The 12,314-nt window shown below is 37.3% G+C and overlaps 1 protein-coding gene across 1 annotated transcript; it reads right to left on the reverse strand.

Moving 5' to 3' along the window:
• Positions 1-7,716: 7,716 nt before the first annotated feature.
• Positions 7,717-11,585, reverse strand: LOC108981746 (FT-interacting protein 3). Its single transcript, XM_018952994.2, has 2 exons — positions 11,298-11,585; positions 7,717-10,479 (listed from the first exon to the last, which is right to left on the reverse strand). The coding sequence occupies exon 2, from the start codon at positions 10,373-10,375 to the stop codon at positions 8,045-8,047; it is 2,331 nt and encodes a 776-aa protein (XP_018808539.1). The 5' UTR covers positions 10,376-10,479; positions 11,298-11,585; the 3' UTR covers positions 7,717-8,044.
• Positions 11,586-12,314: the final 729 nt, after the last annotated feature.

The following is a 12,314-nucleotide window of genomic DNA, read 5'->3' on the forward strand; positions in this document are numbered from 1 at the left end:
AAATATAATAAATAATTTAATTTTTTTAAATCTCAAAATAATAATAATATTAAAAAATAATATTCTAATAATATTTTATTATCTCAGTTTAATTTAACTCAACTCACTTCAACATCTAAACACACTCTATGAAAATGGACAGTTTTGTTGTGCTAAACGACTTGCGGCTTTAAAGCATAGCTATAACGAGCTCTTCTTCATTTTCCTCTCGCCTTACCTGAAGGGAATGAACATCAAAGAGGATGGAGAGCCATCGCCGTCAGGTTGAAACATCCAAGACGTGATTATTATTTGGATGGGCTAGAGAAAAGATAATTAGCAGATTAATTAATGCTATATTTGGTATGGCTTCGGCCTTATGGCTATGTTTTAAATATGAAATATTGGGGCATTATGGGCCTCTTTAATTACATCCCTTGATAATTCCACTCTTATCAAGACTGTCCAATTTCCCAAGTGGGAGTGCATGGGAGGGCCCCAGAGCCTTCATTTCCAATTTCTAAATTTAGAAGGAGAACTTTTCTCCTGGGGTTTTGTGTACGTTTCAGCTGTCAATCTCATTGAACGAAGTTTTCCTTTCGATTTCGGCTTGACCAGAAAGAAGTTCTTTTTTCTGTTTTGTTATTCATCAAGTTCAAATATAGCTGCTGGATCCACTGGCCTCTGATCCATCAATGGCTGGTTGCAGGCTTGCAGCCTGGCTTGGCTTTTTGAGCAGAGAGAAATTCATTAAAGAAATCGTGTCAAATTAGTTGTCTCTTTGATTTTTGGTTCTTTTTTCGAAAATAATGATATTCATCCTGTGTTATTCTCTAGATTATACATAATATTTTTTTATAATATTTCATATAATTATATTTTAAATAAAAAATATTTTTATAAAACATCTTATAAAAATAATATAATTTTATAAAAATATCTTCATTTTATAAAATTATTGTATAATATATTTTGTGTATATCATTATTCCTCTAGATAATGCATGTCATGATTGTTTCACAAAAATTGAGATTGATTTGTATTTAGAGATGAGATGAAATGAGATGAGATTATTTTAGATAAAAGATGAAAGTTAAAAAAATATTATTAAAATATTATTTTTTATAATATTATTATTATTTTATGTTTAAAAAAATTAAATTAAGATTTTAAAAAAATAAATTATTTATTATATTTTATATAAAAATTTAAAAAAATTATAATGATAAGATAAAATAATATACAATCAGACCCAAAGGTATTTTTATTATTTTTCTCGGAACCTACAAACCCCCTTCACTTTTTTTCTTTCTAGTGTTTGATCTATCGGCAAATTCCTTTCACATCAATAAAACAACACAAACGAGGCAAGAGTTTTTCCTCGTACGTAGTATGCCTTACAAAATCTCTTAAAACAGTAGGTGTTAGGAACATCTTGATCAAGGAATTTAATGAAAGTAAAACGTACAACTACGTACGTACGTACCCCATACAGCAAAACATGCACTGTGTGAAAACTCAGACTGATCGAGAGAGCTAGAAAATGGCCTCCTTTTGACTAGGCTTCGCTTGACATGCATGCAAGGCGGCGTAGCCTCGGTAGACCGAAGGACGTTGGATCGTTCGGAAGAGCAATATTGCTATATATATTGGGACCGAATTATTTAGCCACCTACCCTACAAATTAAGTACTTTATTATAAGGAGTTTTACCAACTGATTTAATTAGTAGTCTCATGTACTCTTAAAATATAAAAAATAAAAAATTTTAAAAATGGAGCAATCGTTGTACCCATGGCCATCCACAGCTGCCATGAACCTTTTTTTTTTTTTTTTAATTAATTTTTCATAAATTGGGAAGACAATCACCTGAGACTATCAAGTGTCAAGTTAAAGATACAAACTCCGGCAAGGGAGAATGCTAATTTGTTCTCAAAGATACAAACTTTTCTTCATTTACCAATCAGCAGTAGCAGTTAAAAGCTAGCAATATATCTGAAGTTGAACTACACCAGGAAGGAAGATCACCATCTTTCTCAGATGGGCCAATATACACAACTGGACCCGTCAAATTACAGAAAGAGGGAGCCCATGCAGGACTGCTAGCTACTATTAAGGCAAGCATTCCACCAAAGTTGTTGAGGATGACTCAACAGAAAAAGATGTTCCTGCAGCATAGGTGCATCACGCACAAGAGCAAATGTCAGTCTAGAATATTCCTTCGTAACAGAATGTTGTACCTGTGATATTTGGTGAATCTTGTAAATTTTGATGTACTATTCTCTCTCTCTCTCTCTCTCTCAAGCTTGTCATGTGTATATATGGTAGTAAACAGGGGCTACAAATGTAATGGGAAATATATATCAAGTAGAATACTCTGAAATGTTGAACACTGACTATGGCATTTTGTCAAACACCATTCTTGCACTCTGAGGTTGATATTCTGTTAGCTTCTTTATGGTATCATAGCCCATGGGACCAATGTCCACCTTCTCCAACCATAGTCAACCCTGAAATCCTCCGACAAAAATTCCTCCCACCCATATCCGATCAACCCAACTCTTATCAATTCATCAACACACTTTATAACAATCAAACTTACCTTGGAGAATTATCTCCTTTGGAAGGCACAAATTGTGCCCTTCCTAAAAGGGCATCAGCTCTTCTGCTATGTGGATGATACTTTACCCATCCCATCTCCCATGGTCAATGGCTATGTAAATCTCGAATACACTACATGGATTTTACAGGATCAACTAATAGTTTCTACTATCAACGCCTCCCTCTCAGATGCGGTTTTAGCTCAAGTCCTATCTTTGTCACCCTTTTTACTTTTATTTTTGAACATATGGGGACCGGCACCTGTTCCTCCTCCACTGGTTGTAAGTATTATCTAAGTATGGTTGATGATTTTTCTAAGTACATTTGGCTCTTCCCCCTTCAATCCAAATCAGATGTCTCCACAATTGTTTTAACATTTCTCACATATGCTGCTTTAGCATTTCTCACTGATTCTCTTGTCCATACTCATGAACAAAACGGCACCGTCGAACAACATCACCATCATATAGTTGAGATTCGGCTCTAATTACTTGCCTATGCCTCAATCCCACAAAAATCGAGGCCTTTCAAATGGCTGTTTATTTAATCAATCGACTCCCAACTCATGTTCTTAAAAATATTTCTCCCTTTCAGACCCTTTTTAATATGTCTCCCAATTATAAATTCTTGCGGACCTTTGGTTGTCTCTGTTGGCCCAATCTGAAGCCCTTCAATAGACACAAAATAGACTTTAGATCCAAACCATGCGTCTTTATGGGCTACAACCCAGATCACAAAGGATATCTTTGTCTCCACATCCCCACGGGTCATGTCTTATATATATATATATATATATATATATATATATATATCGGGATGTTCAATTTCACGAAACAAATTTCCTGTTTGCCTCCATTCCTTTCAGGTCTTCCTTTGACTCTAATCTCAAGGGCCCAACTAGCATTCCCCTTCCGTGTCCATCCTCACACCTCTTACCTAGGCCCGATCCTCCCTCAGACTCACAAACTCAACCCAACCCCCTTAACCAGACCCATATTACACCTGAACGAGATCCCCTTCACCCAATATGCTAGGTCATCATCCCCACTTCCTCTACCACAACCCCACCACTCCATGGTTACTCGCTCAAAAAATAAAGTTCATTGTCCTCTCCAATGCACTGATGGCACAATCACCTAGCCTCCCCCCAAATCATCCCTTCACCTCACTGTTACTGCGTCCTCTTGTGTTCACGAAGAGCCCTCTTCCTTCATTGAGGCCTCTAAGCATCATGAATGGATTGAAGCCATGTCTTCCGAATTTCAAGCTCTTCTTTCTAATCACACGTGGTAGGGGTGTAACTGGTCCGATCCGGTCCGGTTTGGACAAAATCTAGGATCGAATCGGTATGTACTAGTTTTTCATTTTTCAAAACCGATTACACTCTAGTTACCCTCCTAAACCGGTACATCCGGTTTTACCGGTTTCTGGTCCGGTCCGGTCCGGTCCGATTTTCCTGCTTTTTTAAAATGTAAAAACATATAATAAAATGTTAGTTCTTATGATAAAATATTATTAATAATTTAATATATATATTATGTTTAAAGCATATGATCAATTAAGTTTTCATTTTTAAGATAAAATTTTTATTTTATAAATTATAATAACATTATCTTATATATAATTATATTAATAACATATGATCAAACAAATTACAAATGCTCATATTTAAAATTAACATTTTATGTTATAATTTATAAATTATAATATGAAATTATTTCATGTATGATATATAATTATATATTATATATAAAACTTATATATATAAATATTTTTTATAATATATAAAATTAATTTTTATATATATATTTTTTTCCAACCGGTCCAGTTTCGAAAACTACAGAACCAAAACCGGACCGGTTCCGGCCGGTTTTCATAATATAGGAATCGGTTTCGGACTGGACCGGTTCAAAATCGGACCAACTGGTCCGGTTTTCCAGTTTCCCGATTTAAATTTACACTCCTAACACGTGGGATTTGGTTCCCTTCTCTCACAACCTCAACATTCTCAGTTCCAAATGGTGTTGAAAACCAAACGTCGTGCCGATAGATCTCTTAAGCGTCGCAAGGCACACCTTGTGGCCAAGGGGTTCCATTAACGACCCGCTGTCGATTTCTCTGAAACATATAGTCCGGTGGTCAAGCCAGTCACGATTCGGTTCCTCATCTCCATTGTCGTGTCTTCTCGATGGCCCCTACATCAATTGGATGCCCAGAATGGCTTCTTTCATGGCGATCTGGAAGAAGATGTCTTTATACGACAACCTCCAGAGTTTGCCAATCCAAATTATCCAAATCATATCTGTAAGTCGCGAAAATCACTCTATAGTCTTAAATAAGCCCCTAAGGCTTGGTCCTCTGTTTTTTTGGTTTAGACAATAGAAAACGGAAGATCTTCATGAAATGCGTTAAGAAGGTCGAGTGATTTTACAAAACATCTTCTTTATGGCAAAGTTATCAGAGTTGGCAGCAATATTGTTTAAGATTATTAGGACATGTTTCATTGTTTTGGTTTAAGATCCAGAATTTGATGGCTTCAAATGATAGAGAAATAGCCATATAAAATGGTATTTAAACATATATTAAGCATTTAATACTGCAAAAAAAAAAAGCAGCAATAACATTTTGAAATTCTCAAATTTTCTAAACTTTGAGAGATTTTTTTTTTTTTTTTCATGATTTAAAACCCATCATTTAAACTTCGATAGATCTACATTCCTGGGCTCCACAACGGTGTCTCAAACGCCAATATATATCCAAGATCATGGCTCTGCAGCTAGGAATGAAAAAAAGATGGGAAATTTACCAATGTCGTGTCTGTTGCGAAAGCAAGACATGTGAATTCTCCAAAAGTCCCTATCCTTGTTATCGTTTGTTTTGTTTTGTTTTGTTTTGGTTGAAAAGAAACCTAATTAGCTTATAAATGAAAAAGCACATGATGCGGACATCGACCCCTCAGAAATTTAGATAATTTAATTCCTAATGATTTCAAATAGGTCGAGCCCTGCCCCAACAACTGTATCCCCCACATTAAATGACCCTCCAACCAACCGACCACATTTCTCCGGATCATCCGCGACGTACATCCATACCTATCCTTTTAAATCGAAATTTGAAAATGATTTTTTTTAATAATTATTTTCACAAGTTTTAAATAAATAAATTCTGTATAAATTTTTGCAATAAAAAGATTTCACCTTAAAAAAATATTTTTTATTGATAGAATCTAATTTTTTTTTATATAAAATTTATTTATTTAAAATTTATATCTGATATTACCCTTGCAATGTTACTTTCTGATGTTATATGTCACTCTTTATTCTTTTAATGAAATAAAAAATCACTTAAAAAATATAAGAAGGGTGGGGGACCCATCAAAAGATCTCGTTGTCAATATCAGTCATGACAATAGGAAGTTAGGACAAACGCCTCCCACATGGGTTATAAAGGGGGAGTTTTATGCTCCTGATGGTAGGCCCGCGAAGCTTACCGATGGACTTTGGCTCCACGAAGCACACATTCACATAATAAAATTTAATTTATAAAATTTAAAATTTATTTTTCAAATCAAATTATATCATATAAATATTTTATTAAATGTGATCTATACAATAATTTGAGAATAAAATTTTTCTTATTATTAACCATACATAGTGATTATTAACCATTCATTGTTAGATAATAAATTTGGACGTTTTATGTAGAAGATAGAAAGACATGAATAAGTCTTACAAAATTAGCTGCTGCTAGTATAATAAAATTTATAAATTTATTATACAAAGTTACAAACAATAAATTTTATATAATTTATTTTATATGTTTATTTTTATTTTATTTAATGCTCCAAATTCAAATAAACTAGAGGGCACATGATCACTTCAAACCAGACTCCTGGTGCGCTTATAAGCTATAACCGAACCCATATGATGAAGTCGGTACAATTCCAAATACAGAGCCACTCAATGGAAAGAGTGCCCCAAAGGAGAGAGTATTGGGAAGAGTTACTATACAGCTTCCAATAAAACATTGCAATGCTCACCGCCTCACCCCCACCCCCAAACCGCCACCACGAAGCCGCCGCTGCTGCATTGTTGAGCCCAAGAATAGCATCGTGGGCTCAAGAAAGAGACACGGCCGAACAAAGACAAAAAGTCTGGAGGAAGGGAAGTTTGTTACAGGCTGTAAAGAGAAAAAGAAAGAGCAGCAGAGATAGGTCCCCCACATAACATAGGGCATGGCAGGTTCAGCAGCAGCCACAGGTTACGAACAAGAATCAACGACTCTTGTTTTTTGGTAAGAAGGCCACTCTTTAATATGGTCCTTGCAGTCAAATACTGCTGTTCAAATATCAGACAGGCGCCGCTGTTGCGGGCACTTTGATCGATCTGTTTTTGGAAGTGCACCGCACACAGAACAGAGGGAGTTTTGATTTTTCATATGGGAGGAGAGCGCTTTGCTCATCTGGACAGTGCATAAACAGCTATATCCTCATGAGTAAGGTTTTCTTATTCTATTATTAACTATCCTTTCACTTATTTACCAGTTATTTAATAGCATATAAAAAAAAGTCTAAAAAAAATAGTGATTAAAAGGATAAAAGTAAACATTTTTCATCATTAAAAATTAGCAGAGATAAAAAAGATGCAGAAAAATAACAATGAGAATAAAATCTGCAGCCAGGCAATACAAACACATCGATCATGGTTTAATACTACAATCCACAGCCTTTACAATGCACTCGCACCTATCAAGTAAAGATTGTAGGCACCGGGAGAGGGGGAAGAGAATCTCAATCTCTCCCTCCCATAAAACTTTCTGCATCACTAGTAAAATAAACCAACATGAAATAAGGCACGATAATAGATCAAAGAAAACACAAATTGTATGTTCGTCTCGCAGCCAAGAACAATAGCCACATTCATTCATATAATATAGTATGCTACTAATGGTGTGCCAAGATTTAAGATGGACCGATCATGTGACGAAATTTAGGGGCACAAAAAGAGAAAGCAGACACAGTAAATCACATTATGCAAAAGTATGAATGTCAGGAGTAAACACTAAGATTCATGAGCATACACATCAGAGCATGATAGAGATCCTACTCCGTTCTTAGAATTTACTGTCAAAAGACCAATCAAGCAAAAATCTAGTAAATATTCATAAGCATAGAGATGGTTCAGCATAGCCTAATTCACAACCTACAAAATTATAGACGAACAATAACTGATTACCACAAAGTCAAGCTTCAAACAGGAATACTAAAAATGGCATCGGTTAAGCCGCAAGTCCACGAAATCTACTACCTTCAGAGGAAGGTTACACACAGAACCCAACAACAGCCGCCAAACATTGAAAGCAGACAATCTCCCCTTTGTTTCCACCTTTTCTCCAATGACTTAACAAGAAAGAGGGGAACTCAGCGCAATTCCACTTAAAAGCAACTGGAGATGAAACTACTTCGCTCATAACATGCAGTCTGTTCTGGCTGGCAACCTCCTGAAGAAATTCAAGGGTACCGAAGGAAGCCTATGCCGGAACCTTGGATGTCTCAATATATAAAAGCCTGTGAGAAGGGCCACAATTTGGAATGGTGTAACGTAGAGTACAATAGCAGCAACCAGACAAAAAATTACAAACAGAGCTGTTGCTCTTGGATCTCGCCAGCTCAGCAGAGATTGCAGCCTCTCCCCTTGAGTTGCCAAGTCACCAACCACTGTCTGAATCCTCCCAGCAATACTCCTCAACCGATCATACCGCATCCTTACAATGTCAGAAGGCCGCGAAGTTGGAAAAGTATCAAATTCTTCATCAAGTTCATCAGGATGCGCAGAATCAGCATGAGAAAGGCGAGTGTCCATGTGAGGAGGATGTCTTGGCCTCAGTCTATAATGCCAAACCCCAATCAAGAAAAGGTAGAGGAAAATTGTAGGTAAGATGAGCTCAGGGTACATAACCAGTATGATAAACAAGATGTGAATCAATACAGTTGTGATGGGGTTTTTCCAGTGGCAAATCTGATCAAACCATTTTCCTACAGCAATTAACCCACCCAAAACTCCCATGATCCTGAAAAAGTTTGCTTTGCTCCTTCTCATACTCCACATGTGGGAGCCCACATCCAACATATACTCCACCACCTCTTTCCTCAGCGGTGGTTCAGCCCGGCTCAACCTTATTGATACAATTTGAGTTGCCTGGTGCCTCAAGCTATCAAGTTGACTAACAGTTAATGGATGAATATAGTGCATTTTAGGCAAAAGTGGATGTGAGTACATGTGCATCATATTAAGTAAAGAGGAGCAATTGAACCTCACAGCCAAATGAATCTCACCCATCTTCTTCACGCCATTGGGGTGTAGAACCAAAAGTGGATATGAGTGTGTATAAACCCGATCGGTTTCAAGTGTGGAGAGACGAATCCTTACCTTCCCAATCCTGGAATCCTTGGCCCCTCCAGCCTTATCTCCTCCATGCAAATGACAGTTATCAAACACCCCAATTGTTATGACCGTACAAGGATCAAATACCTCCCAAGTATATTGCTCATTCCACTTGGGTGTAAAGCTGTCGATAATCGTCCTAGTTCTAACCCACTTTTGACCATATTTTGCAACACAGTAGGCGTCAGTTGTTCCACGCCCATCTTTAGTCTTCATTGGCATCAGACCCTGAGCATTTAGAATCCCAAGTTCAAGTACGCCGATGCTGGGCCTCCACAATTGCTTTGCCGTTGGTCGAAGGTCACTACTATAGTGTGTTGATTCATCCAGTACATGATAACCACCTTCCAAGGAGATCCGCATATGAATCCTGCTGGAAAATTTGGTTTCTTTTTTCTTCTGTTCCCCATCAACAATGACATGCTTTTCCAGATTATACCACCTAGTGTTCACTGGTTTATGATCCAACCTCCTATCAACATACTGCAAGGAAATTGCACACTTCCCCAAAACTTCATCCTTGTTAGGTGCAACTCTGTCTTCTACACTCAACACCAAGTGCTCCTCAAATGGTTCAGATGCTACAAACATTAAATCCTCATTCCACAAAGGATTAATAGTCCTGCTTTGAGAAATTCTGGTTCTCAAAATCTGATTTCCTAGGATAGCCTTCACATACACTTCCGGGAACCTACCCTTATCACTCGGTTGCAAGTCCTGGGCTTCAATGACATTGACCCTCAAATACCAAAGCTTAGGAGAGAGGTATACCTTCGATCGCATATTAGCAAGACCATCAGTTCCACTAACTCCCGCTGCATCTGAATTCCATGCTTCAGGAAACGCTTCATCAGCTTGTGTACCCATCCAAACAGCCAACATCAGCTCCCCCTTAACCTTGTCCCCCTTCCTATCCTCCAATCTATACCACTGAGGTGCCAGTGGACTATCTGGGGGAACCCGTCTCGGAACCTCATTCAGATCAAACAAAACCCGACCCATAAAATCATCCTTCACAAAATCCTTATCCTTCACTGTAACCTCAAGCACCGAAGACTGCAGCCGGTCTTTGGAGAAAGCAAACACCTGGTTCCACTCGGGATTTGATTTCTTCTCAAAATGCCGGGTCGTTCCCTTGTAGTTTCCAAGCTTTACCTCCACGTAGGGGTCGCAGCTACCGCTGACATCTTTTGCAGGCAAATCCTTGGCCTTAACAACGCGCACATAGAGATACTGCATCTGTTCAACGAGGTCATAGGTGCTTGTGTACTTGTCGCCGGTGACCTTTCCCCCTCCAAGATGGGGATTGGTCTCCTTCAACAAAAAGTCTTCTGGTGGAGGCCTGATCTGCATCTTTTGTTCCCAAAGCAGAGACACCCAAATCGAAAGAGTGAAGGTAGAGTAGCTTGATGCTATAGAAGTACCTGAGTCTTTCTTAATTGTAGGTTGCCAGAAACCTAAAACGGGGGAAGAAACAGCGTCAAAGCCGTTACTCAATACCATACAAAGTTACCTAAACAATCATACATACATGCATACATACATACATATACATATATACATACGTACACATACATACATACATACATACATACATACATACATATACATATACATATACATATACATATTACGATTTGAAGGGGGAAAAAGCTGAGATATTCGGATAAGAGTAAAAAATATAAAAAAACAGAGACCATTTAAAACTATATTTTAAGAATCGCAAAGGACGATGATAAATATAAACACCAATGGTAAGCGCTGAGAACCTCAGATCTTTTGGCAGAAGAAATTTTGAAGTTTCACGGGTACAAAACGACCTAGGAACGTCAGATCTAAATGATCGAAACCTTTTAAACCAAAACCAGAAGGAAACGGTGTTTCAAGCCACTAAAAGTACAATCATGTCGGCATTTTTTAGATCAGAGTGCAGAGGAAACAGACATTCAAATGTTGTGCAGGGTTGCCGGAAAAAACGGCAAAGCATATGCGAGAAAAAAAAAAAAAAACAGCATTCTTCTTTCATTAAATGCCGACCCTTAGAAAATGAAAACCTGAAACACAACCGGTTCAAACTTATCCATCTGCCTCAGTTGCTTAAATCATTTTCTTCCCCAGACAAAAGCGACATTAGAAAAACTATAATGCTCATAAATACGGTTTACATTTCCCAAACTTTCTCGGCAACCAAACAGGGACTCAAAAAAAAGCTTAACAAAAAGGAAAGGGTTAGAAACGAGACCTCGAATAAAGCAAAGAGGTTTCGAGTTGTTACCTTGAAGATAGACGATGATTACCGAAACCCTAGACCGACAACCTCCTTGAAGCTGCAACGGAGTTCATTTGAAGCAAACGGAAATGGAGTTTGGTTGACGAGGCCGAAGTGAGATAAACAACGAAGGGGAGAGAGAGAGGGGGGGGAATGTAGAAAGTGCGAGAGAGAGCTTTTGCTTTTGCTTTTGCTTTTGTCTGTGGGAGTGGGGGGTGGGAATGGGATCTGATGAATATGTGAGAGATATACACAGAACAGAGAAGGTACCGTCTCTCTCTTTTTTGATTGTGTACGTGAATGAGAGAGAGCCTGATGCTGTACAGTAGGAAGTGGGACCCGGGTCAAGCGTGCGTAGGACTACGGTCGGGCCTATCACGTGCGAAAAACGTTGGTTGTTTATGGGACAACTGCGGCGGTGTGGCGGTTTTAACAGCGTCATTGGATTCCCCAGTTTGGTCGACTGTAATTCAAGTACTATTAGGTCATTTTACCATTATTTGGATGCCAATTCTACCCTTCCACTTTTTGAGCATTATTATTATTATTATTATTATTATTATTATTATTATTATTATATCAAATTTAAGTTTACGATTCATTTCAAGTTATCACTATTTACAATTATCTCAATTTATTTTCAAATCATAACGAGATCTAAGTTTAGAAAAAGAAGTTTCCAACCCCATACTCCTATTCGAGAGAATATGAATTATATGGTCACAAATATTTAGCGGGCATCACTTTTTAAATTGATGGAATTGGAACATATGTAAAGCTGAAAAGGAATTAGATTGTTTAATGAATAGGCAATATTTTGATTTTTCATTAAAATAATTAATGATTGAATTTTCTCTCTATGTATTAAAAAAAATTACTAAAATAACTAAGGATCGACGTCTAAAAAAAAAAACTGAAAAGGATTTGGGTTGGGTATTTATAACGAGCAAAATGGGAATTTCACTGGCCGAGGATGTGATTTATAATAATAATAAATTATTTGAAACCTCCAGAACATGACAT

Source organism: Juglans regia, chromosome 4 (assembly GCF_001411555.2).
Source record: "Juglans regia cultivar Chandler chromosome 4, Walnut 2.0, whole genome shotgun sequence".
In the NCBI taxonomy this organism is placed as follows: domain Eukaryota; kingdom Viridiplantae; phylum Streptophyta; class Magnoliopsida; order Fagales; family Juglandaceae; genus Juglans; species Juglans regia.